The 26,796-nt window shown below is 38.7% G+C and overlaps 2 protein-coding genes across 3 annotated transcripts; both read left to right on the top strand.

Moving 5' to 3' along the window:
• Nucleotides 1-160: 160 nt before the first annotated feature.
• snx21 (sorting nexin family member 21) lies at nt 161-9,845 on the top strand. Its single transcript, XM_079587450.1, has 4 exons — nt 161-405; nt 1,222-1,507; nt 3,631-3,788; nt 7,565-9,845. The coding sequence occupies exons 2-4, from the start codon at nt 1,240-1,242 to the stop codon at nt 8,327-8,329; spliced, it is 1,191 nt and encodes a 396-aa protein (XP_079443576.1). The 5' UTR covers nt 161-405; nt 1,222-1,239; the 3' UTR covers nt 8,330-9,845.
• Nucleotides 9,846-11,070: 1,225 nt separating this feature from the next.
• LOC306986456 (U15-lycotoxin-Ls1c-like) lies at nt 11,071-13,562 on the top strand. 2 transcript variants are annotated; one of them, XM_079589710.1, is made up of 4 exons: nt 11,071-11,454; nt 11,913-12,044; nt 12,301-12,438; nt 13,359-13,562. In XM_079589710.1, the coding sequence occupies exons 1-4, from the start codon at nt 11,364-11,366 to the stop codon at nt 13,490-13,492; spliced, it is 495 nt and encodes a 164-aa protein (XP_079445836.1). In that variant the 5' UTR covers nt 11,071-11,363; the 3' UTR covers nt 13,493-13,562. The 2 variants fall into 2 exon arrangements, with proteins under 2 accessions (XP_079445836.1, XP_079445837.1); XM_079589711.1 differs by having other exon boundaries at nt 11,112-11,454; nt 13,270-13,383.
• The last annotated feature ends 13,234 nt before the right edge of the window (nt 13,563-26,796 follow it).

Here is a 26,796-nt window from a genome sequence, read left to right as displayed (position 1 = left end):
TTTAATATATAGATCATAGAATAATATATTCTTATACTCTGAAAGCAATGTGTTCCATCTATGGGGGTTAAATTAAAAACCGTTTGAAACGATGCGCATACATGATAAACGAAATAATTCAGAATTAAAAGTTAAACACAAATGTACCAAGCAAAACTGCACAGATCTGTACATAAATGTATTATGAAATACATTTTTATGAAGGCATGTAAAACGTTTTCTCCTGTTTTGTGTCTGTCAATCAGTTGTAAAGCGCGTGTCTGTCCGTCCTCTTCTTATGGACAGGGAACAACTCCCAACTCCTATCCATGTTTACACCGCTCCTTCCCTTTATTTGCACGTAGAAATGATTTATCCAGCACCATGAAGAGCTGATCATATGTAGTTTAGAGGTCTATAACTCGGGTAAGTTGAGATATTCATGTTTCATATGTTTGTTCATAATTTTGGAGTTGAAATGTTAGATTAGCCATAGTTAGCAAGAAAAGTTAACCTCAATACTTGGTGTCTGACAACTTGTAGTGCTGCTTATCAGATATTTGATGGATTTAAGTGATGGTTTTGTTTAATTATTTTAAAATGTCTTCACATTTATAAGTTGGGGAAGTTATGCTGATTAAGCGCGATGTTATTATTAGCACGTAAGTTAGCAAGCTAACGTTAAGCGTTATAATTCACTTTCTGCAGTCGCTGCTCCCACTTTCCTAGATGTTTTGAAAAGTTTCTCCATTTGTAAATGACGAAACGTAATAAATATAACTTGTTTATACGAATTATTAGAAAAACTTTAAATGAGAGCCTGCAACTTGCTGTATACTCATGAGTGTTTATGAAACTTTGTGCATAATGTGTTCACAAATGTATCTAACGATAAATAAGTATGACGTCTGTCTGTTTTTACTCGGATTTCTTCCATGGAAATTAACTTACAGAAATTCAATGCTTTTGTGAGGCTCTTTTCACCAAACCCCTCAATAAATAATAAATATTTATGTGACAGATCAGTTTCCCTGAAGGTTTGCTCTCTCGTTTCACAGCTCAATGAAAGTTCATGAGAGGTTTGAACTTCAGTGTTTCCATTACTGCCTCAGACTGTCCGCAGGCTTGTTTGACACATTTGATAGTCAATGGTTTTACAGGACATTAAAGCATCTGCCACAAGTAATGTCATGATTTGAATGCATATTATATTCAGGAATCCTTTACTTTTGTGCTCTTCAGGGTTGGAGCAAAGCTGGGATGGCCTCTAAACTATTCGACAGACTTCGCCGTACACTGTTCAAAGAAGGGGAGCTTCCTTCAGAGACAGACGGCCACAGAACCGATGACTTTCCAGAAAGTTCTGAGCTTGAGGATGATATAGACTGCGTGTCGGCCAGGCTCGGAGGGACCCTGTGCTTCGAGGGTGATGGGGTCCTGGACTCTGAGGATCCGGGAGACGCGTCGGGGCCAGACAGTGACTCTGACTTTTTTGGAGAGTCCATAGATAATGCATGTAGCAGCACAGGTAGTCATCAATATCAATAACCTATCTTTTAAAAAGCTAACATATTATAATTGGGTAGTGTAAAGGGCAAGGTATATGCTTTATAGATGAGTATAACAGCAAAATGTGTGTTGGTGAATTGAAGTGAATGTGCAGAAGCAATTAAAGGAATAGGCTTGTTAATTAAAAAATTAAAATACAGTCATTTACTCATTCTCGTCTTGTCCCAAAACTCACACTGTTCAAAACTTTGGGGTTTGTAAGATTGTTAATGTTTTTCAAAGAAGTCTCTTATGCTCGGCAAGGCTGCATTTATTTAATCAAAAATACAGTAAAACAGTAATATTGTGAAAGATTATTATTACAATTTAAAATAACTATTTTCTGTTTTAATATATTTGAAAATGTAATTTATTCCTATAATAGCGAAGCTGAATTTTCAGCATCATTACTCCAGTCTTCAGTGTCACAGATCCTTCTGAAATCATTCTAATATGCTGATTTGCTGCTAAGAAAAAAAAAAAATCTTATTATTAGCAATGTTGAATGGAAGTTTGTTTCTGCCATGGAATAAAACAAATCTAAAAAATAATTGCAATTTTTTAAAAATCTCATAATTCTGACATCTTTTCTCAGAATTCTGAGATATAAATTTGCAATTGCGTTTTAGTCCAATTCTGAGGGGAAAATAAGCTCTCAATTCTGACATTTTCTTATAATTGTGAGTTTATATCACACAGTTTGACTTTATATCTCGAAATTATGACTTTTTTCTTGAATTTGTGAGTTAATATCCCACAATTCTGATTTTATAACTCACAATTGCGAGTTTATATCACACAATTGTGAGATAAAAAGTTAAAGGGGCTATGTGGAGTTTTCAGCGGCATCTAGCGGTGATGTTTCAGATTGCAACCGAATACGTTTACAAGCGAGTGCTCGTGCGCGTGCTTTCTTTTGTTTTTTATTATTATGTGGAGTTTGTGTTGTGCTAGTCGTTTCCTAGTATTAGCAGACTCCATGTCATAAAGTTGCAGTGTCGTCGCTGTTGAGTGCAAAGTCAGTATACGAGGCGAGATGCGAGACGCTCGGGAGCGCGCATGCAGATTTCGCGGCAAATCCGACCCGAAGCATCACATAGAAATAGGAATACTTGCTTTCAGAGGCAATAGCAAAACCCGCCAAGTGGATCATTTTATTGTGAGATTACACAGGCAATAAAAAATGTATTCATTTTAGTAGAAAAACTCCACATAGCACCTTTCTTTTTTTCTTTTTTTTCCTGGCAGAAGTATGCTTCCATAGAAAAGATTTACAGTGATGTTGCAGATAAAACATTTTCAGTATACTTTTATGAATAAAAAGTTCAAAAGAACAGCATTTGAAATAGAAACCTTTCTGACATAAATGTATACAGACTGAGCAGTTAAATGTTATTATTGAGCAGAGCTGTCAAGCTTTTAAAAGGACAAAAACACCATAAAGGAAGCCCATTTGCCTATATTATACGGCATATTGGAAATCTTATGGATAACTGTGTGTGAGCAACAACTCAATTTTAGGTCAGAATTCACTGAAAATCATCTCAGTTCTCGAATCACATTCTTTATTCTGCATATTTATGTTGCCAAATGATTTGGACTCATGGAAAATAGTAGCTTTTGGATATTTTAATCTAAATATGAATGTGATTTCAGATCTTCAGTGATACGGAACCTCATTGGTGATGAACAAGTTTCTGTTCACAAAGCTATCACATGACTTCAGAAGATTTACATTTACATTTTTTACATTTATTTGTTGATTTAGCTGACGCTTTTTTCCACAGCAGCTTACAATAGAAAGACTTGTATTGTAGCACAGAAGTCGAATGAACCACTTTGCTGGTGTATTATTTTTGGAGCTTGACTGCTGTCATCACTATGAACTGCTATTGTATTGAAAGAGTTTGCATGGGAAAAAACCCATTCTTTTATAAACGCCATTTGAAATGAGCTCTTCCTTTAAGCTTAAGCATATGTACATGATGTTTGTAAACTTACAATGATCTATTTGTAGGCAAATTTCACTTCTTCTTTTTGGTTCACTTTTAGTTCACTTGATACTTCACATTTCTAGTTAATTTAGTCTTTTTTTCTTTATAGAGACCAGCCCAATAGGCCCTCCCCCCAAAACCTCAAATATGATCACCAGACAACTACAAGAAAACTACAAGAGCGCACGAACTCGTTGCATTCCTGAAAAACTCATTTTTGAGGTGACAGATGCCAGTGTTGTCCATGACACAAATTCCAAGTATGTGGTAAGTACACAAGACACAACTGTGAACACAATTTCAACTTCAAAACACATTACATAAATACAATAATTTCAAAACAGCATTTTATATTTGGGCCAATGACAAATAAGATTGTCCAAATAAAAGTACAATGATTATTACTTACAGATATCATTCATTCAATATTTTATATCGAGAATTTATAATAATAATTCGAGAATTTATTCTGATTCAAGGGGAATCAGAATGCCAAATCCTGACTGGATGAGAGGAGGAGCTGGGGATGGAGGAGGGCAATTCGCTCCTGAGAAACGCGATAGCTGCTGATAATACTGAAGGAGCTTATATATGAATACAGTGATATGCGTCGTATTCCTATAGGCAGGGGTGCACATAACTTTTTCAGTGAGTTACTCAGATGAGGACCAGGAGATGGTGTTTGGTCCTCACCCCATATGTAGCGTTGCCACAGCTGTCAATCATGACGTCACATTTCCGTTTTTATAGCATAAAATAACTAACTAAAACCAAACTTATAAAAAAAAAAATAAACGAACACTTAAATTTACATCAGCGTGAAAAGAACGACCTAAAATGATAGAAAACACCTTTGGAAAAAATTTATTTGAAGTGTTATTTGATTGTTCAGATATATTTATTTGTATAAATTAAATATAATTAATCCTTATTAAAGATAATAAAGAGCAGTGAATTTTCTCTTTTTATTTTGTTGTTTGATCAATATTAAGTGTACTACAGAAGGCATTAGGTTTATCATGCACTGTCACTTTAAGAGTGTGCAGATCCAATTGCACTGATGCACGGTAGGCTACGTTCTGTAAAGACATAACCGACTGTGTTTACGTGAATACTCTCCAAAACGGACATTTAGACATAATGTTGTGTGTATTTGTCCATTCAGACGCGAAAGACAGCTCGATTCAGTCCTTGCGCGCAGCGCGCTGTGTCTATGTGCAGGGCTGCACGCTTCGGGTCGTGTGTGTGTGTGTGTGTGTTCGCACAGAAAAACATACCGAATAAAGCTGTCTTTCGCGTCGTCACTCTTATTCAGATATATCCATATGTCTGCTCTTCTCTTTCTCCCAGACGTTTACATTTTTTAACGATTTGAGACATGCATGAAGCGCATGCCGACTCGGTAGATCAGCATGTTACAATTCAAATGTGCGTATCTTCCACAAACGCAAATCAGTTCTGACTGGATCACTTCCCCAATCGTCCCTCCCTTACATTTCCGTCTAGTTTTTATTCGTCATAGTGGTCGTCATTTAAAACAAGGTTTTTATTTAGTTATCGTCTCGTTTTCATCTGTGAAAAAATTAAATGAACACTGCCTAGGTTGCATTTTGGCGACAGTACGCAAAGGCGCGTAGTAACACAAGTGGCATTACGCATTCCTGATTTTTGTCGCGCATGCGTACCTGCGTACCAGTTATGTGCACCCCTGCCTATAGGTATAGACGTGGATCAACTGAGAGTCAGCTGATGCGAGCTTGACTAACGTGACCTGCCAGAACTGACGATACGCTTGATTTATCGTACACTGTTATGCTTTTTCAGATATTACTGTACCTTTCATGTAATGTGTAATATAGCTGTTTAGGAATGTAAAAGGTCTGCAAAGTTTCTCTCTCCAAAAGAACCGATGTTGAACTGCCTGAAACGAGACATTAGTAAATACCAGTCTTACTTCCTGCTCGAACCTACGTAGGTTTGTAAGAAATTTGCATAATGCCAGCCTATAGTCTTCATTAGCTGCCCGTGAACGGCATCTGCTTTGACCCTCAAACAGTGTAGTTGTAGCTGAGACTGGAAGAGTTTGTGTTGTCGAGAAGACACTGCCAAAGCAAATCCAATTTGCATGAACTTTCAAAGGACGAGGACTCGAGCTCGAATAAAAAAGACGCCATCGTTACTGTTTATCTCACTGTGTATCAAGTGCTGAGGATGATCAGGAGTTGAAATTCAGATATGGTGCGTTTCGTTTCCGACACGCGGTGGACCAATCACAACAGACTCTGAGTTCTCTTACCAATCAGAGCAGAGCAGGCTCTCGGAAAGGAGGGGTTTAAAGAGACTGGATCCTTTATCGCAGGGGTTCTCAAAGTGGGGTCTGTGCCCCATAGCCCAGGGGGGCCTCGAAATAAATTTAGGGCCCTATGATTTCCGCAATGGGGAAAACGCGGACGGAATCGCGGAATCCAGTTATAAAAATGGAATTTACAGTATAACGCGGAATATCACAGTATTTGGCAAAATTTTGGATTAATAAATCAAAAGTAGGACTGTACACTTTATAAAATTGCGATCTGCACTAGCATCTGTGAATATTAAAGAGCAGAAAGACTGCGATTTAAATATGAACTCTGCATGTTCTGAGTGTCTCACCACAGGCGAGCAGTTTCGTCTGTACATGCTCAAGCACGCGAGATGCTCCTGGTGATATATCAGGACAGGAACACATGAACTTGATCTCCAGACCTGCTCTGAGAGTCCCTTCACCAGCATTTCACTTGATAAAACTATCAGCATATCAAACTCATCAAAATAAAGGTTCAGTTTAACTTAAAGGGATTGTTCACTTTAAAATTAAAATTCTGTCATCATTTACTCACCCTCAAGTTGTTTCAAACCTGTATTAATTTATTTCTTCTGCTGAACACAAAGGAAGATATTTTGAAGAATGTCGGTAACCAAACAGTTAACTGGTCCCATTTACTTCCATAGTAGGAAAAAAAAAATACTATGGAAGTCAATGGGTACTGTCTACTGTTTGGTTACTGACATCCTTCAAAATATCTTTCTTTGTGTTCAGCAGAATAAAGAAATTCATAAAGGTTTGAAACAACTTGAGGGTGAGTAAATGATGACAGAATTTTCATTTTAAAGTGAACTATCCCTTTAAATAATAACTGAAATATATCATTTTGTATAGTACAATGTAATTCTCACAGTAATAATAATAATAATAAAATGAACATTTAATTACTGCCTTTTTTGATAAATATGTGTTAAAATTTGTGTTAAAACTATTTTTTTTAAATAAGTTATTGCAAGCATTAAAAAAATTAAGTTGTTAAAGTTTAATGAATTCAACTGATTAAACATGCTTATTGATTATTAAAATTGAATGGAATTTTAATGGAAGTCAATAAAAACGGATTTCATATGGCCCTAAAAATGATGTTTAATAAATCTTTGATAAATTGTATATGTTGTATAATTTCTTCTTAGACATAGCTTACTTTTTGAGTACAAACTGTAGCAAGCACTTAATCACTGTTATAATTATGAGGAGGTCCTTGGAAAAAAAAATTCCCCTCCCCAAAACGTTTAAGAACCCCTGCTTTATCAAACCATTTCAGACATTGAGGAAAAAAGTGATGAATGTTCAAATGTTTTTTTTACCTTGTTTGCATGTAAACCTATAAAAAAAAAAAAAAAAAATGAAGAGCCTTAATTGGGGCACTTAAAGAAAAGCAAAAGTCTTTTAAAAGAAGAAATGTTGTCTTTGTATAAATGCTAGTTTAAATGATTATGCAAACATTTTAATGAGGCTTTATTCTTCATTATTATATCAGGATAGTATAATCACATTTTTTTTAATTTATGCCCTAAGAACGTTTAATTCGGAAATTAAAAACATGCTCATCATTCGGTCGCTGTGTATGCATGAACTGCATTTTTAAAGTATTTTCGGACAAAAATGGATATATTGAACAGTTGCTGGTTTTGTTTCTCTGGTTTCACATGAAGTCACATACACTTTTTCTCATCAGCTCTACACGATTCATGTCATCCACTCTGGCACGTTTGACAAAACTCCCGCTGTCATCACGCGGCGCTACACTGACTTCGAACGGCTGCACAGCCGCTTGCGCCGGCGCCACGGAGACGAGATGGATGGCGTGCACTTCCCTCGCAAGAAGCTGCGCAAAAACTTCGCCGCCGAGACCATTGCCAAGCGCAGCCGGGCGTTCGAGCAGTACCTGACCCACCTCCACTCCCTCTCTGAACTGCGGACCACACCTACGTTCCTCGAGTTCTTCTACCTGGGTGATCTGCGCGCTGGCCAGATGCTGATGCGAGTGGGCCGTTACCAAGATGCCCTGGGGCCTCTTCTCAACTCTCTGAGGCTCCAGGAGAAGTTAGGATGCCATCAGATCCTGCAGCTCAACCAGATGCAGAGGGTTCACTGGTTCTTCACGCTCTCCGCCTTGGTCATCTGCTTCCAAGAGCTGGACCAACTCGGCGAGGCTCAGGAACACTGCGACCGAGCCCTGCAGGATCTAGCGCCTTCCCAGGAGGCTTTGCAGCAGCACCAGTTGCACCCTCTGCTCATCCCCCTCCTGCAATCCAACGTCAGGCTGTCCTGGAAGATCTCGAAGGACAAGAGGCGCTGGGAAGCTCTTCTGCTGGAGATCCAGGAGCAGGGGATTGATCTAGGGAATCAGCCCAACCTGAAGGAGTGTCTCTTTAAAGAGAGCATCGAGGACAGCGAGGCGCTGGTCAGGGCTAAGAGCAAAAGTGAAGATGCCCCATAAGCATTTAGGATTCTTTTTTATATATATATATGAATATGAGGGATGTTTCTGAAAGCAATATGTAAGATTAGGTCACTAAGGAAACCGGTGGAATTAATATTAACTCTACACTTTAAAACATGCATTTCATGGGCACATTTCAATAGCGTTTACTAGCCTTATTCTTGAATTGGTTACACTTTACAATAAGACTCAGTTTGTTAACATTACTTAATGCCTTAAGACTTAAGTATTATGAATAAACAACAAACAATACTTTTAAAGTTGAAGTTAATTTCTAAAATACACTAATACAATTGTAATATTTCAAGACAAGTATAAAGTAACATAATTATTGAGTTAATTTACAGTCAACAATAGTGTATTTATTACATTCACCTAGATTAATAAAGGCTGTAAAGAATCGTGTTTTATTCTTAGTTCACGACCTAATGCATTAATACATGTTAACAAATTGAATTTGTAAAGTGTGACAATATTTTTTGTTTCCTAATTGGGTTTTGGCGTGAGACCAAGAACATTTATTTTCAGCTGTCATGAATTTCACAGAGATGCACAACAGTTGTGTTTGTCTTGTTCTTTAGGGGACTTGAATTAATCAGCCTTCATTCCAGAACCGCTATCACACATTATTTCAAGTGGACACGGGAAAGTATTAAGCGAGGCTGTCGACTCTGACCGGTGTTGTTTACATTCAGCTGCTGGACTGATTGGCCTTTTTCAGTAAATGGTGCAGTATCAATTCTTCAAATAAAGGGAATTTCCACTTTTGGTGTAAATTATAAATGAAATGGTCAGATACTGGTAATGCTGTAAAGTACAGTTTTAAATGTATGTTTTGTTACTGAGCTCAAAGTGATTTTAAATAACTCTTGCACAAACGTCAAATCTGTTCATTTCTGCAGTGCAAATAACACTACACGTGTTTTAACAGATTTTTCTTCCCATATAATTCAAAGGATGACTTTATATGTCATATAGAGCCTTTTTATTAAATGATTTAGAATTTTTTTAGAGAACAATATTCTTTCAATACTACATAGTTATTCATTTATTTTTCACTATTTCTTTTTTAATATATATCTGAGCCCAATCTTTTTTGTAAAATATTGCATTGTTTTACAGATTGTTGCACACAAACTCAGATATATTTGTATACTGGTTGAATGGATTCTGTTTTTCCCTCTGTTACTAAATTTGAATATATGTATTTATGTGTTAATTTATTTGTTGTTGAGTATAGTTTAAACATTAACAGCGTACTCTGCAAAACATGAGATTTCTAAGTTTTCTCAAATTTTCCCTTTTAAAAAGAAAACGCATTTTGGCTAAACTGCCTTTACAATAAATAAATGCTTCCTGGTTTTTATTCAAATTTTATATTTCAAATGGTTTTATGCACTAGAATTGTTCAAGGAAAATCCAGTTCAATTTACAGTATATCAATAAACTTTTTACACTAGTCTCAGATGTGTTAAATTTGAACTGCACTTTGGTAATGGAAAATATTATTTGTAGACCCATTCGAAATGATTTTCTTACACTGCATTGGTAGCAAACACCTACAGCTCATTTCTATACACCTGCCATCTAGTGGTCATATAAAACTATACAGCATTAGATGCACATTACTGTTAATGCATAATCTGTTTCAAACCAATGTATAAAATATATATCCTATGTCAACAACAAGCATGACTGCTGCCAAATATTTATGTGTACCCCATCCACCGAGGAACCCCCCGAACAACGTTCTTTCTTTCAAAATTATTTAGGCCGTTTGAGGGGTTTCAGTTTAGGCCCTACTTTGGAAAAAAAATATAATTTCGTAAGAGATTAGTTTCAGATTTGGGATTGAGTGGTGCCCAAAAGCCACCGTCATAAAAACTTTCCAGTGTTATTGTATGGGATATAATCTAAATCAAACTAATATGTGGGGGATAGTATTTTACTCCATTGAGGCCATTCAAAACTTTTTTTGCCAGCATCATATCATATGGAGTTTATAATATGACAAAAAGATTTGAATTTGAATTGTGTACATTTGAATTATTGACAAGTGTAATCTAACAAAATTGAATATTATGTGGAATTTTAAATATTCCACATAATAATGGAATTCTTGAACCACCACCACGTTTGCGGCAGAAAACTACTGCAGTGCAGCTCTGTAATCGGCCAAAATGCTCCGGTCGAATTTTCTGAGATTACTCTTCCCTTTGGATGACCTGTGACCTACTTTCTGTAAATCTGAATTTTACAAAACTGAATTTGAATTTCTCCTTCATCTTGAAAACATGAATCTGTATTTTTTTTAAACTGTAGGCTATATTTGCAGTCTAAGAATTCAGAACAACAACAAAAAAAACAAAAACAGCTTTTTGAAAATAGGCTAGGCTACTAGGCTACACAATTCAGCCATAAGAACATTTCAATTCGTTAAATTTCAAAGGTTCAATATTATTAAAGAAATCAAATTCAGAACTATTTAAAATTCCACACAATATTCAATTTTGTTAATTAGGCTACACTTGTCAATAATTCAAATTTACACAATTCATATTCAAATCATTTTTTAATATTATAATCTCCATACTTAGTAAGTAGAGAGCTCTCTGAACATTTAGAAACCTTTAAAAACGTGCGGACCGTGCGGACGTGTTCGGATCATCCCGCCCCGGTAGCCTACTTCTACTCTTTGCCCAAACTACGCCATTGGTTGAGTGCTTCTGCAAGTTTTTTGAATGGCTTACTGGCGCGGTCATATACTTTCTCGTTCTGAGAAAAATATGATTTCTTTGAGCAATTTTATAATAACATTTGACAGACTGCAGGGCCAGCATTCATTTTTTATGTAAACTAATGTTTTGATGGTAGCCTATAGGTTCGTCCGTGTGTAGCTACCTCGCGCAAGGACCTTGAAGCCTCACAGACTCTGTAAGATCTCTCCGCCCCTCTTGACTCACGAACTCACTCAGAGACTCAGCGCATTTTCTTTCCAGCAGAGTTCATTGTGTGATCGCAGGTCGAAAGGATGACAGCTCGAGTGTATTTGTGCGCTGTGTTATTGTGTCTGTCTGGATGCTGGAGCTCAACAGAAGCTGCTCCAGGACGAAACTTCACAGGTGAGAAGATGTTCTTTAACTTCAATACGCAGCCCGAAGAAATGCATTAAACAAATGCCTTCCATAATATGACATCTCAGCACATTACAATTCTCAAACATAGAGTACAGACGTCCAGTTAAAGATGAACTTTGTACATCAGTTAAGTTTACATAATTAATATCAAAAGTGATATTCATAAATGGTCATACTGTACGAAAGTTAACTTTTATGTTTTATCTGGGCTATTCATTTATAGGTAATGTGTGTGTGTGTGTGTGTGTGTGTGTGTGTGTGTATTTCCCATTGTACAAGAAAAACAAGTAGTTTACACTTTTATATGACATTAATTGACACAATTTAGGGATAGGCCTACAGTAGATTTCTACAGCAGATAAATATGTGAAAAAGCTTGAGACACTATTGCAAAACCACTGACTTAAAGATGCTTAAACAAACTAATGATGCTCTTTCTGTAGTGGTCGACCACTGTCCGGGGAAGCTGATGGTCGTGCCGTCCAGTCGAGGATGTGTTTCTGATAGAGACTGCACTGGAGGACACAGATGCTGTGTATTTGACTGTGGGGCTGTGTGTGTGCCGCCTGCTTTCAGTGAGTTTAAATTAGTAATGGATAATAATACTAGAGGTCTTTAAAAAAAAAAAACGTTTTAGATCAGAAATTGCCAATAAAGGTAAACCATAATTACAAGAAACCAGCAAGTAACATATTGAATAAAACAAGGAATTTCAAAGTAGAAAGACTGAAATTGTTTTTTCTTGTAGCTAAAACGTATTCCAATAATATGTAAAACAAAAATGCATTCAGCAATTAGTGATATGGTTTCGTTCATGTGTCTGTATAACAGCAAAGCCAGGAGTGTGTCCACGCAGGAAATTTGGAGCAGGAGTGTGTGCTGAGTACTGTGTCAATGACAGTGACTGTCCCAACAATGAGAAATGCTGCAGCAATGGCTGTGGACATGAATGTATTGCTCCATATACAGGTATTGCTATATTATATTATATTATATTATATTATATTATATTATATTATATTAAACACTTTACAATAAGGTTCCAATACATTTGTTACATGATTTATTAATCTTTAATAAATATACAGCTAATTACATTAATTGTACATTGGATTTTAATAATGTAATAATATGGTAAAACTAACATTAATAAATGTTTTAGAAGTATTTTTCATTGTCAGTGCGTGTTAGCTATTATAGTTAAATAATGTTAACAAATGTATTGTAAAGTGTTACCATATTATTATATTCTGTTCATGTTTGGGTCAGATTTCTCATTGCCTTTTAGTTTGTCTTATTTAATATTAAGTATGATTTTTTTTAGTATTAACTATTAAGTACATGAATTTGGCCTATAGCACTTTTTTAGGCACAAGGTGGTTTTACAAAAGATGAATAATAATACATCTGTTAGTAAAACTATAAAAACTAGCTATTTATGCCTGTTTTGAGTGTTTTATATGGAAGCTTGTTTCCCTCACTGAATAAAAAATAAAAAAGGTAATTGCGATCTCACAATTAAGTTTTTTCCCCCACGCAATTGCTAGTTTTAATCTCGCAATTGTGACTTTTTTACTCAGAATTGCATAATACAAAGTTGCGATTGCCAGTTATAAAGTCAGAATTACATGATATAAACTCGCAATTGCATGTTATAAAATCTTTCTTTCCTCAGAATTGGACTATAACTCACAATTCTGACTTTTTTTTCACAACTTTTTCACAATTGTGAGAAAAAAAAGTCAGAATTGTGAGACAAAAAGTCATGATTATCTTTTACATTTTTTATTTCTGTGGCAGAAACAAGCTTCTATTTTTTTGTGCTGTACATCGGAGGCTGAATGCCACTAAATGGCCTGACTAAAAGCTCAATATCTCCATCCATGCAGTGAAGCCTGGTCGATGTGCCCTACCGAAGGGGACTCCAATGTGTGCCGAATACTGTTACCATGATGGTCAGTGCCCTGCTGAACAGAAATGCTGCCCAACCACCTGTGGTCATGCATGCAGTGAACCGTGCTGATTTATTTTACCAGGATTTGTTTTCCCTCTTTGTAACCACCAAATAAAACATCATAGTTTTAGTAAACCTGCTTTTAGTGTTGAGTTTTTTGGCCATGAAAAAAAACAAAGGAAATTGCTTCATTGAAGAGTTGGTATTTTTTGGTATGCCAGTGTTCATTTGGATGTTCTCTTCTCACATAACAGCTCATTGGCATCAGTGCTTAGGAATGTACAAGTTCCCCTCCCCGAGACCCAAACACGTGCAAAACATTTTGTAATGAAAGAGACCTCTGTTACCATCCTCTCCAGGAGCTTGGCAGCAAAAGTGTCAAAACAATTGTCACTGTCAGCGAAACATAACAGTGATGGAAAAGCCTTGAACTAAAAGTACTAAGCTACTAGAAATTAATCGATCAAAGAATGCAGGTTAACGCTGTACTTTTGGCAATTTATTCACATAAAGAGAAAAGAAGTGGAAAAATGAAAGGTATTTGTGCTGAACCGAGGTTAGCTTGCATCAGCTTCCAGGAATGTGAACAGAATTTGAATTCTGTCTGGAAGGAAACAATGTTTACATCTTGTGTTTAAGAAAGACAACATTTGAGTCAAGTCACCTTTATTTATATAGCGCTTTATACAATACAAATTGTTTCTCCTCTGGCCAACGAACGAACACGGTGTCATTATGATTCAGGCTGCATCACAAGTCAGAATTCAAATATTCATCCAGTTCCTTTTGCTTGAAGATGGATTCTTCACCTGGTATGGAGCCGAAGCTGGCCATAGGATGTGTGCGGAGGATCTGTCTGGTTCTTGTGGTCTCTGCTGAGGATCTCTGCCGACGGCCGTCACGGCAACGAGGTCTTCACAGGGGACTGTCTAGGAGACAAGGTCTCTGGTGACATTCAGGGCTGCGTTTTTGTCGTGTTTAGGTGCAGGTCCACCATCTGATCTGGATCCGGCTGACTACATCAGGAACCACGGGATAAGGATGAGACAGACAGACTAACATTAGCGTATGCCATTCTTCTTACGATGTAACGAGTACATCGGGTGTTATGGGAAGTATTCCCGGTTACGGTTGACCTAATTTATGCGCCCTAACAATCATTTAACTGATTTGAATAATATAAATTGATAATGTGTCGTGTCTGCCAGGTTAAAGAGATTTTTAGTCTAGATTTAAACTGTCAGAGTGTGTGGGATTGGGGGCTGGGATTGTATCATGTTTACAGCAGTTTCACACACTTGCGTCTGCAGTCCCAGGCAAAAATAGGTAAGGTGATGCTGGTACTACTTGGATAGTCTGACTTAATCGGTGGTACTTTTTTTTTAAGAACCAGTGAGTTACTACAAATCTGTACCTGCATATATATATTACAAACTACCTTGTCAAATAACAGATAACTGAAGGATTTACAGTCAGCCAATGCAGAGGCTCTTTCACATACATTAATTCAAACAGAATGGCACAGTTGAGTGGGATAAAAAACATTACATTCTTCCTCAAAATCCATCGAAGCATACTCAACAACAACAAAAAAAATGCTGCAAATCGTTCTCAACACGTTATGGGTCTCCAGTCAGTTTATTATAGGAAATTTAACAAGTGTTAAAGAGCTGCTTCAGGATTTGAATTCAATAACACCCAGTCTGGAGGTCATTGGGGTCAGCCCACAGGCAAATGTATGAAAATAAAGGCAAAACACTAAAAACAGTCCAGTGCTTCAAAACAACACATATTTGAATATCAGTGAATTACAGAGAGTGGATAATACTTGCCACATTCTTAGACATACATTTTGTAGTATGTTGTAGTGTCTGTGTTTCTGTGACACTTGGTCACGCTCTCAAAGGGGTGGTGTAAACTGAGATGACAAAATTCAAGCTCTTCTATGTATATTTCTCCCAGATGCCTGAACCACACAGTTCCTTGAAAAAAGTTAAAATGACAGCAAGCTATGGTTTTCTAAAAGAATAAACTGCAAAAAAATGTCTTTGCTTATGTCTCGACAAAACAATAATAATAAAAAAAGTGGCTAATCCATCTGTTTTGGAAGCTCATTTGTTCAACAAAAGTTCAGAACAGTCACTTGGCATCGAGTCCATCCAGGGCTAAAAAATAATCTTTAAACTCCAGCAGATGCCGTTTTAGAGTCATGATTCTCTCAGCTGCCTAATATGGACATTTCAGGCATCAGACCTGCTCTCGGCAGTCAGGCCAGCATTGGCACTCCCCTTATGCAGTGAACGAGGTTGGCCAACCGTTTGCCAAGCGTAGGACTCGGTTCATCCTGGAACGTGTGGGTCAGCAAGTTGTAAAAGAAGCCGTGACCACCGTGCAGGTGAGGCAGATGACGCTGAAGTCAGACGTGGGTAGATTTACCAGCAGGGGTTTGGTGTACAAGTTGCTTGATTCTTCTTTAACTGGGACACTGGAAGTCAGAGGTGAAAAGTTATAAAGAACCAAAACAAATAAGGTACACTTATTTTCTATTAACACCAATGCCAGTTTATACTTACAAACTAAATGCTCCACAGTGAAACACGATGCATTAAGAGCCGGGGGTGAAAACTTTTTGAATTTGAAGATCAAGGTAAATTTTACATAATTTGTCTTCTGGGAAACATGTAAGTATATTCTGTTGCTTCCAAAAGGCAGTACTAAATGAAAATAAAATTATATTTAAACAAAATAGGAAAATTTTGAACATCTTAAATTTTTCAACTGAGTAGCAGTAGCATCGACTCATGCATACGCGCAGCAGCACGGCTAAGTACAGCAATGCTTGTTCCCGTTATTTTAGGGAACCAAGGTTACGTCAGTAACCGGAACTTTCCCTTTCGATATGGTTCACTCGTATTACATCAGAGTTTTTCTCTTGATGCTATGGGATACGCACTACAAAGCGCTGTGCTACTAGCGCAGAACGGATGCCATCCTGCGAGGCCATAGCCTGGGGGCCCTTGAGGACAAGGGCCCAAGGCAGGCTACTAGAGTCAGGGACTTAGCATGTCCAAAAAGGGCAGGCCCTGAAGTTCCCTCAGAACAATAGACAGGTCCCAGGAAGGGACTGTGTTGGTGTGAGGCGGATTTAGCCTCCTGGCCCCTCTGAGAAATCTGACCACCAGGTTGTGTTTCCCAACCAACTGGCCAACTATAGGAGCGTGGTACGCTGCCGTGTATACTTTGAGTGTGGACAGGGTGCGCCCGCCTGTCAGCAGCTGAACTACTTCTGGGAATCATGGCTGGTTCTGCCAGATTGGTGCCACGAGTTAGACTGAGCAATATGTCCATACATCATGAATCGGATGATGACCTGAGGGAGCAGTTCTACTCAAAGGAAGACATGGAGGCGCAGAGAGAGCCACCCGTAGATAATGCATACTTTCCTTTGAAAAGAATATCGGGCAGTGGGTGTTCTCTTTCGATGCAAAGAGATCCACTTCTGCCTAGTCAAAAATGCTCCAAATCATGCAGACAGTCTGGGTGTGGAGTCTCCACTCCCCTGGAGGTGGTATGTCCCGGGGCAGAATATCTGCTCCTATGTTCATGGCGCCCGGCACATGCATCACTGAGCACATTACTGAGAGGAGATTGTCCTGTCCCAACTCCCCACATGAGGAGGTGGCCTTCTGGAAACCAAGCCCAATTCCACTCCCATCTGATACAGATGGGGCGATTTCCAGAGGACCAGGGCTCTGGTGCAGCCATAGGTCACCCTGAGAATAATGACGTGGACCTTCAACCAGCGATGTAGTGGCCACATGTGTAACAGGCCCAAGGGAACTATTGAGGAGGCTGCTGCCATGATGCCCAGTAGCTTCTGAAACATTTTCAAGGGGAGGTGGTTGCTCCCCAATCTGAATGGCGTTGCTAACTTCTGAATTTTAAGGGAGCGTTCCGGCAAAATCCAGGCCCACATTTGGGACCAATCGAATACCGCCCCCAGGAATGTGATGCGTTGGCTGGGGCGCAGCAAGCTCTTGCTCAAGTTCATCATGAACCCCTGAGATCTGCATGGAGCAAATATCTGCATGGGGCTAGGGACAGTCCGAATGGTAGGGTCCAATCCCAATCCCCTGGGCAGATCATAAGGTGGATTAGTTTCAAAGTTAACATTCTGAACGACCGTCTTTTCAAAGCGCGGTTCAGACATCTCAAGACGAGTCCGCCATCCTTCTTGGGGATGAGAAAGTAGCGGCTTTAAAGGCCTGACTCGCTGTGGGCTGCGGGGACTTTCCCAGCACGCCCTTTGCTAGTAGAACCTGTACTTTGGCTCGGAGAACATGAGCGTTGGCGTCAGAGACCGAAGTGTGAGTCACACCCCTGAAGCGGGGGGTCTGCAAGCAAATTGGAGCAACTAACCCCTCTTTATTTTCTCTAAAACCCAATTGGCACGCCAGGAATGGCTTTCCAGCGAGGGGTATGAGAGCTGCAGATGGCAGCTCGCCTCACCATGGCGGGGAGCTGACGTTTGCAGCAGGATTTGTGAAGGTGTTTGTTTTTTATTTAACTTTAACAGCGGAGGGGGGTATGAGTGCGCATACCACGGGTGGGGTGGACCCAGTACTGACAACAAACACAGCACCTCCATCGCCCGGAACTGAAAAGAGGATTGGGAGGTGAACACATGGTCACTTTGAGGGTGGCCCGGCCTTGGCTATGACTTAGCCCCTCCTCCTTTTGCCCAAAGTATTAGTGACTGCTGGGGCTGCTCAAAATGGGATGCGCTGAGCTGGGCGGAAGCACTGAATTTGTCTGCTTCAGTAGGAAGTGGCGCATAGCCTGCGATGCCTTCCAGGCCTCAATGAAATAGCCTTGCAGAAATGAATAGGCCTAAGGGAGAAACAGGGGAATCAAGGAGGGCTGTCTTGTCAGCGTCCTTGATCTCCAAGTTTAATCATAGGTGGCGCTTTGAGCACCACTAAACAGGTCATCATACGGCTAATCACCTGGGCCGTTGTCTTAGTAACGCACAAAGCGGAATCGGTCGCGCTGTGCTTCTCCTTGAAAGCAGCAGGGTCTGGGCCGCACTTATCCATAGTGCGGATGAGTTTGGCTTGACAGGCCACAGAGTAGGTTTGTGACAGCCTCCTCCAGGGTGAAGCTTTTGGCACCGTCAACAATGATGAGGATGGGCGAAGCAGAAGAGTGAGCACGGGCCAAGTGGGGGTGCGCCACAACTGGTAAGTTCATCATGAACGAATGGGGTAGGTTCCTGCTGGGGGGCTCGCTGGAATCACCCTGGCTGCAGGAACCATTCGTCAAAGCGGCTGTGGGCAGGCACTTCCAGGGCGGGATATGGACTGGTGTGAGCTCACTTGAGTCTCGTCCACTCAGCCCTGCAACTCCATTGTTTCTTCCTCTTAAGCTGCATTCACACTACCAGCGCTGCATATCTCAAGTGGCTGGCTGTGAAGTTGCTAGTGGGAGTTCCCAATACTGGTTGCCTAGTAACGTTTGTGAATAAAACATTTCAAAGGACGTTACTCCATGTTGTCGACAACAAATCAGTTTTCTTGCCGCTACAAACATACATGTTGGAAGGAATAGTCTAAATATAAATGGAATCAGTACATAACATTCCTAATATTAAAGATGAATGAAAAACAGCGAGTGCTCTTTGGCATCGCAGCTATTTATCTGCAGTAAAAGGGCAAATGCCGGTCTATCTGGGCTCACAAATCCATTCAGGCTCAGAGTCAGCATGGCGAGTACCACCTTATGTACACAGAGACATATCATAAATTATAAGACAGTTGCTGACTGCTAAAATGAGCTTCTCAATTATCTTGCCTCAGCACTGAAGAGCGACAGATCACATGCGCTTCACCGACTTCACTCCTATTGGTTGTTGCTCCCAGAAGTCGCTCTTCATTTGCATAAAGTTGAACAGATCTCAACTTTGACGCATCGCTGGACACGCCCCATCCGGTCGCCAATGGTCGCTGTCGCTCGTGCCGCCTGAAAACACCAGCTCTCCAGTGAGATGAATGGGATCGTGTCGCTTTGTCACTGCATGTTGCTGGGAGTGTGAATGCACTTTCAGGCTCCTGAGAGGGAGAAAACGGCGGAGAATGAGGGGCGGAGCTGCTTTCTTTAGAGAAAGCAGTCCGCAGGTGCAGCGAGGAGAGACTCGTGCTCTTGCAGTGAGAACGTCCGTTTTTGATGAACGTGGCTTGGCGTGGATGCGGCACTGGAGGCGCAGCATTTCGAAACAAACGCCGGCAAAAATATGCTCTTTTAGAGTGAAATATGCTCTAATAGTCTCATCTGATAAGTCGCAGGGGAGCTGCCGAATTGTCAGTTCTGTTATCAGCTGCGGGGGAGTGAGGGACGATGGATATGGACCAGCATGAGCTCACTTAGTCCTGTCTTCTCAGCCCTATGACTGCCTTGTTTCGTCCTCTTAGGCTCCAAAGAGGGAGAGAATGGTGGAGAACGAGGGAAGGAGCCGCTTTCTTTAGAGAAAGTGGTCCGCGAGCGCAGCAAGGCGAGACTCTTGCTCTCGCAGTGAGAGTGTTCGTCTTTGATGAGACTGCCCCGGCAAGCAACACGCTCAGAGATGCAGCATTTTGAGACAAACCCCAGCGAAAATATGCTCTATTAGTCTCATCTGACAGTCACAGCGTCACTCTCAGCTGCCAAGCTGTCAGTGCCGTTCTCATTCTCACATGTGCGTCTCAGAATCTCTAGCCTGGTCCTACCAGACTCGTACATTTCATTTGTACAGAGAGTCTGACCACTCTCCATTGACAAGCGTTAAATTCCTTGAAGGCGGGTATTCTGTTGAAGTTTAAAACTACTGGATCTGCCCAGAGTCACTCTGGATCTGCCATAAACAATCGCTAACGTTTGGTCATGACTCGGTAACCCTACAACTCAAACTAGCGCACCTCAACGTCATCGTTCTCAGCCACTTCCTCTGTTCGCTGATTGGACCAGTAAAAATTTGTTCGGAGAAAACCTAAGAATATACTCCAAACCCAGACGGAGTACTTGAAGGACAATGAAAATTGACCGGAAGTGGGCGGAGCCAGGCTACAGAATATCTGCAGTGGATACAATTTTAAACTGCCTCCCAGGGTCAGAGTCTTCAGAGCAGATCATTGTATAATATACACAGCCATAGTACCCACATCTGACATGTTCCTATTTATATTTTATTAGTCAGATATTTCTATAACCATTTTTGTCAGTTATCTGATTCCTCAGGAAGCTGCACAAACCACTTATACTAAAGAGAAAACTCCAGTGTTTTGGTGGCCACCAGTTTGTGCAATCCTCCGTATCAATCCCTGTTAGCAGGCCTACTTATTGACTTAATTTCCCCATAGACCGGTAAAATAATATTTATACAATTTCATTATATTCTATTATAGGTTAATTGACTATCAATTCTCGTATTTTTAACCTTTTATGTAAGTTTCTGAATTTAAATTTCTTAATTACCTACGTATAACCTACTTACGGATTCTTTCAAATAAGATTAATAAAGCTATTGGCAATATGGGTGTTAGTGGCTGACTGTTTTAATCAGCCCCTCAATAGTCTTTAATTCCTTCTATTGCCTTTTGTTTCAATCAATATTCTTGGTAACGGTGATCCTGGTCTAATTTTAGTTGTAACTGGATTAATAAGCCTACACCAGTATCATGTTGAGACTACAATTTAGTTGGTGCCTGTTCTTCAATTTCTTTTAGCAATTTCCTTTTTTCTTCTTCTTTTTTTCAATTTAGTAATCACCACTTGATTTCTATTATAATGGTAGGACACACAATTCTGAGGTATGTTTTATGGTGATTGAAAAATAAAATAATTGTCTGTTTCTTCCCACTTACTCTCTTCAGCTCATTACAGCATTGGTCCTAAATCTTTTGAATGGTTTCTTTTATTTACATACATTACATAAAGATTGTTCAATGAAACTACATATATCAACTTGCATTATTATTATGAAATCAATGGAACTTCCTGTCTTTGTATGTCATTTAACCATTTGGACCCTGCCATAACCACATATCATTGTACAATGGAATTCATATTTTGTAATACTTGGCTCACAAAGTTACTCTTTTATGTACTTTTGCCCATTTGTAACTTGTCTTCTCTACTGGTAAGTTTCCTAACCAGTATATTTAAGCTTATATATTTGCTTAGCTCCCTTGAGATCTTGTCTTCTATTTTAACCTGCAGCATGAGTTCTTGATCAGCATCAGATGATAGCTCAACTGGCAGTGCATACGGAGGGGGTCTCACTATTTTTCTTGAGTTTTATCATCATTCCTCCCTTTGAACTGTCTCCTAATTTTTTATAATTTTTCTCCCATTTTTTTTTTAATCGATTCAATACTTATTGTTATTTTTCTCTTTTTGCTCTTACCCTGTAATTTTTTTATTTTTATATCAATGATTCTATTTCTCTGCACACATATCCACATCAAGTGTTCCCTCTGCTGGCCATTTTGTTTTAACTTTTTGCCCCTTTTTAAAAATATATTTTATGATGTTTTTATAATAATTAAATTTATTATCACAGTGTGTTTTATGTTTTTAATATACTTCTCTTTTTCTTTTGGTTAGAATCACCTGTTAATGCTCTTTAAAAATCTCTTCACCATTGCTCACCAGTCCACAAGCAGCCACTCTTATTCTTATTCAAATTTGGGAATTGTTCTAGAAACATGTTTTACTCGTTCCATTAATTTCTTTACACTTTCTGTAATATATATATATATTACAGAAAGTGTAAAGAAATTAATGGTACAGAAAGTGTAAAGAAATTAATGGTACAGAAAGTGTAAAGAAATTAATGGAATAAATGGAAATTAATGGAATAAATTGTGGGATCACTTTTAAGGAAGAGGAGCGTGGCATCCCACAATTTTTTCCCTCACTGATAGTCTCACACTTGCTCTCATAGGGGTGAGAAAACGCATCAAGCAGTCAATGCTTTTATTTTATCAATGGTTACATTTCTTCTTTGGAAGATGTCCAAATAATCTGCAAAGCCAATTATTCTGAATGTTTTTGGGAGAAGTTTTCTAGTTCTTTTCACTGAACAGGGTTCATATGTTAATTCGCAACTTGTTTGTTTTCTTTTTTTGCTTTTATTAATGGCTTTTCTCTCTTCTCCCCTTCAAATCTCCTTCTGGCAAAACATTCTCTCTCAAAGTCCATAAAATCTCAGTTAGGAGCAATGCAGAGAAGAGGCTCCCATTCACACATTCACCTTTCTTTCTCTCCGTCACACACACTTACTGCTATATTAGACACACAGACACAGCAACACACTGCTTCTTTCAACAGCAACACAGACACAAAAATTCAAACATTTATCTTATAACATCGACGTATACACTATAGCCTACCTACAATGCAGTTTGACACACTTATAACAACAACATATAACATATAGCCTAACTTAACTTATACAAACAAACAATACACAGACACAACACAGCCCAGGTCAATAGACTAACACATTAACTGTTCCAACACGTGACCTGTCGGTTCAGTCCTCTCCCGTGGTGCTATTTGGAGACCAGCGGAGACCATCAAAATCTCCCCGTCAAACCATCAGCTGTCCCCAGCCAGCACACAGCCCCTGCCGGATACTTCATCAACGCTGGTGTCACCACAAGAGGGCGCTATCCACAGGACTTTGTGGACTTAGTGCCCTATGCACATTAACTGTATCGCTCTATTCTCTTATTGTGTGTCAGCAATTAAAAGTAACCTTAACCTTATTTCTGCATAACTTTATACTTAATATAGGCTTAAACTCTTAATTTATGGATTTTTTTTTTTTACTTTAGTGCCTGTCAAGTAGCCTACATGACTTGGTGCACAATATGTAAAGTTGTTTTACACTTTAAAAGAGACACATGTAGCTCAGGAGAAAATGAGAGCCTAGTGTGTGACGTTGTTGAGGTGTCTTCTGAAACTTTAAAGGAGACCATTGTGAGAATGTTAGAATTTTTTTGTAAAGTTCTAGAAGCAGGAGACTCGAGCTTAAGTCTCTATTTGATGTTAGTCTAACCTTATTTATGTCAAGCAGAAAATGTGATGTGAAAGATTTTCTTTCCTCTGGGTAGCTTCAATCTCATTCATTCACACCAATTCAGTCAAACACAGTAGCCTATGCATGCATTGTCATACTGTATTTTAAGTTTTTTTGTTGCACAATGATTTACATTTTGTCTCGATTGCTAACACACAATTGCTAAAACTTTTTACAATTTTCTCTCAACTATAAACACAATCTCAAAACTACACACCAGCTTGTTCAAACTTCCACTTCAAATATTTTTTAGTCAAAAACATTCTCTTTTGTCAGAATCAAACTTTTGCCTTAGATCACTTCTAAGAAAACCTTATTTTGGCAATCAGGAATCATTTTACAGCTCAATGTCTATTACAGTATACACCATAAATAGAGGGGTGCAGATACACAGAAATTCAACAGTAAGCTTTGCGAAAAGTTTATTTGCATTACACTTCTGTAAAGATCTTGCAGTATGAAAAGCACTACAAAAGAAAAGTTCAAATGCAAAAATGCAATCGGAAAAACATTCATTGGGAACGATTATCAAATCTTGTATATGTGAACTATAATTCCAGACTGTCAATACGATGCAGAGATAGTGATGATTTTTAAGGGTAAAAGAACAATTTGACGTTGATTTTCTACATTGTTTATCTTTTGTGGACAATGGGGAATGCAAGGCAGGTTGAGCAGTAACGTCTAACAGACTTACACGTTTTAGTTTCAGGCTGATTTGGTTGCTTAAATGGGAGTTGGCAAATCAGCTAACATCTACACAAACTTCCATTACGCCTAGTAAGGAGCAGGTTGGCAGCAGAGAGGTTTTCACACAAATACAGGTAAGACTGAAGGAAGAGCCCTGGCTGACCAGGCAGCAGCAGTTGCCATCGCATGAACGGCAGAAATCTTCACTGCTCAGGCATGTCATTTGCACATGAATCACCTCACTCACAGCTCACAGATAAACCCTAAGTGCAAAATCTGTGGATTTGATCTAAATTATCAGATGGATAATACACTCCAAACCTTGCTTCCTTATCTAGTCACATAGTTATACAGTGTGTGTCTGACAATTAGGCGTTTTTAAATGTGTTCATGTTTAAATAGTATGGGCAAAGGGTTTTTAGATTATGTGGAAGAAGTTAACGGATGCATGATGTCAAAACTTAATATGGCAACCGATTCCATTTAGGCTAGTTGTAAAACCCTGAACCCTCAGGACGGTTTTTAGAATGGCAATGACATGTTATGACTCTTTCTAAAATCCAAGGGTTATCAGAATGTTTTAGTCATAGTTGATAAGCTCTCAATGTCGGAAAGAGTTAATCGCACTATGAAAACAAGATTGGCAAAATATGGAATAACAGGACTAACATGAGTAGATGCTCTTCCATTATTTCTGTGAAGTATCCGTTCATCAGCTAACAAAGAAACTGGACTGAGACATTTCGGGATTAGAACAGCTTGAATATTGTCATTGCCAGACACTCCAGATTTTGCTGAGGCAGATGAGTTTAATGTCAGATTATCTTGATGTATTTTTGACTGAAGCAATGCAAAAGGTACAAAATCAAGTTCAGGATGCATGGAAACTGCCTCTAGAGGGGGAAAATAGTATTGTGCCTTAGAAAATGATTTACGGAAAGAAATTGCAGCATTCAAGTTTAGAACATTCAAGTTTAGAACCATGATGAAATGGTTCCTATGTAGGTTTATTAGTCACCCCTTCAGCTGTGAAATTGTTAGGCAAGACTAGATGGACACATATTAAACGAGACCGGCAAAATGCTGTTGGATGGAGTCATGGGGAAGAACCTTGTCTTTTAGTGACTTGGGGGCCAACCTCTTGATGAAGATTTGGCGGGTGGGGGATAAGATGTTTAGTCGCCAGCTAAAAGGTCTCTATGGTCTTTGTTTATCTCTAGAGCTTGTAACAGAGTCAAAATAATTCCAACAAAGTTTAAACAAATCTCTCTTTTTTTTTTTTTTTTTTTTTTTTAAGAGCAGATTGTTCTCTATGTTTTCACAGATCGATGTCGGTGGCCTTCAAGAAGTTTGCTGAGAGAGCCCTATCGAGGTCCGAGGACACTCTGTGGAAACAACACTGGCAATCAGAGTAGCATAACTTCAGTCAGAGAGACAAACTTCGAAATCTTCAACTTCAAAATGGTTCTTCTGAAGGAACAGACTATTGAGACATTTCAAGAACAGACTATGGAGACATTTCAAGAACAGACTACTATTTCATTAACAAGATGTGATGCAAACTCTGAAACTAGGACTAATGCTAAATTTCTATAAATTGTAACCATTATGTTCACAACTTGTAATAATGACTTAAATTATCTCAAATTAATACATTGTTTGCTAACTTTGTAATTTGTATATGCACTTACACAGTCACCTCTGATAACACATCGCTCCCAATTGTAATGTAGACACATGCATTTTCTGTAAAGCAGCTTTGAGACGACATGTATTATGAAAAGCACTATACAAATAAATGTTAATTTAATTGAATGAACCGAGATATTCTGGCCTTTAAGGTCACAATTAGAGACACTGAATTTTTTGTCACATGACAGAGCAATAAGCAATGGGCTTTACATCCTTTTACGATGATTCATGGATGCACCACCCTGAAGATCAACTAAGTTGGACTCTAACTATGTGCACTCATTATTTGTTTTTTTTTTTGCTTTCAATCCACATACTTACAGGTGTACTGAAGTTCAAATCACAGCTACCATACAGGGTTTAAGCCTGAATCTAGATTAAAGCCATATGCATAATGTTGGATAACTATCACATGCTGGTGAAATCAGCTTACATGATGCTTACTCACTGATAACTGTGAGTTACTCCATGGATGGAACTTCACATTATGTTAATTCACCATTGTTTTAGCTCATAAGTCCTACTGCCAAGGTGCTCAATATATCCAAATGCTGGCTGTGTTAATATTTCCCTAAATCATCTAAATCATGACCGCTGTATTACCACTATATGATTTGTTTCCTATAGCTGGACAAGTAACATGGGCAGAATTAAGCCAGATGATCAATTATGGACATGGCATCTAAGGATTAATTCTAATTTTTCTAATTTTTTTCAATCATAGCTTTTTCTTATACTAGAACACGTACACACATGTGCACCCTTCAAAACAGGATATTTAAATCAAACACAGACTACTATGCTGAACTATGCTGATAAAGAAAAAAAAATTGTGACCATAGTTGTCCAATAATGCTTTTTGGAAATGCATTGA

The sequence above is a fragment of the Phoxinus phoxinus genome (genome assembly GCF_949152265.1).
Source record: "Phoxinus phoxinus genome assembly, chromosome: 18".
NCBI lineage: Eukaryota > Metazoa > Chordata > Actinopteri > Cypriniformes > Leuciscidae > Phoxinus > Phoxinus phoxinus.
This window is presented reverse-complemented; position numbering and strand designations above follow the sequence as displayed.

Excerpts from the sequence above, each read along its gene's own strand:
- LOC306986456 (XM_079589710.1), top strand. The coding sequence starts at position 11,364 with ATGACAGCTCGAGTGTATTTGTGCGCTGTGTTATTGTGTCTGTCTGGA. Across the intron at positions 12,045-12,300 it reads GTGTGTGCCGCCTGCTTTCA|CAAAGCCAGGAGTGTGTCCA; the intron begins GTGAGTTTAAAT and ends TCTGTATAACAG. Across the intron at positions 12,439-13,358 it reads ATGTATTGCTCCATATACAG|TGAAGCCTGGTCGATGTGCC; the intron begins GTATTGCTATAT and ends CCATCCATGCAG.
- snx21 (XM_079587450.1), top strand. The coding sequence starts at position 1,240 with ATGGCCTCTAAACTATTCGACAGACTTCGCCGTACACTGTTCAAAGAA. Across the intron at positions 1,508-3,630 it reads TAATGCATGTAGCAGCACAG|AGACCAGCCCAATAGGCCCT; the intron begins GTAGTCATCAAT and ends TTTTCTTTATAG. Across the intron at positions 3,789-7,564 it reads ACACAAATTCCAAGTATGTG|CTCTACACGATTCATGTCAT; the intron begins GTAAGTACACAA and ends TTTTCTCATCAG.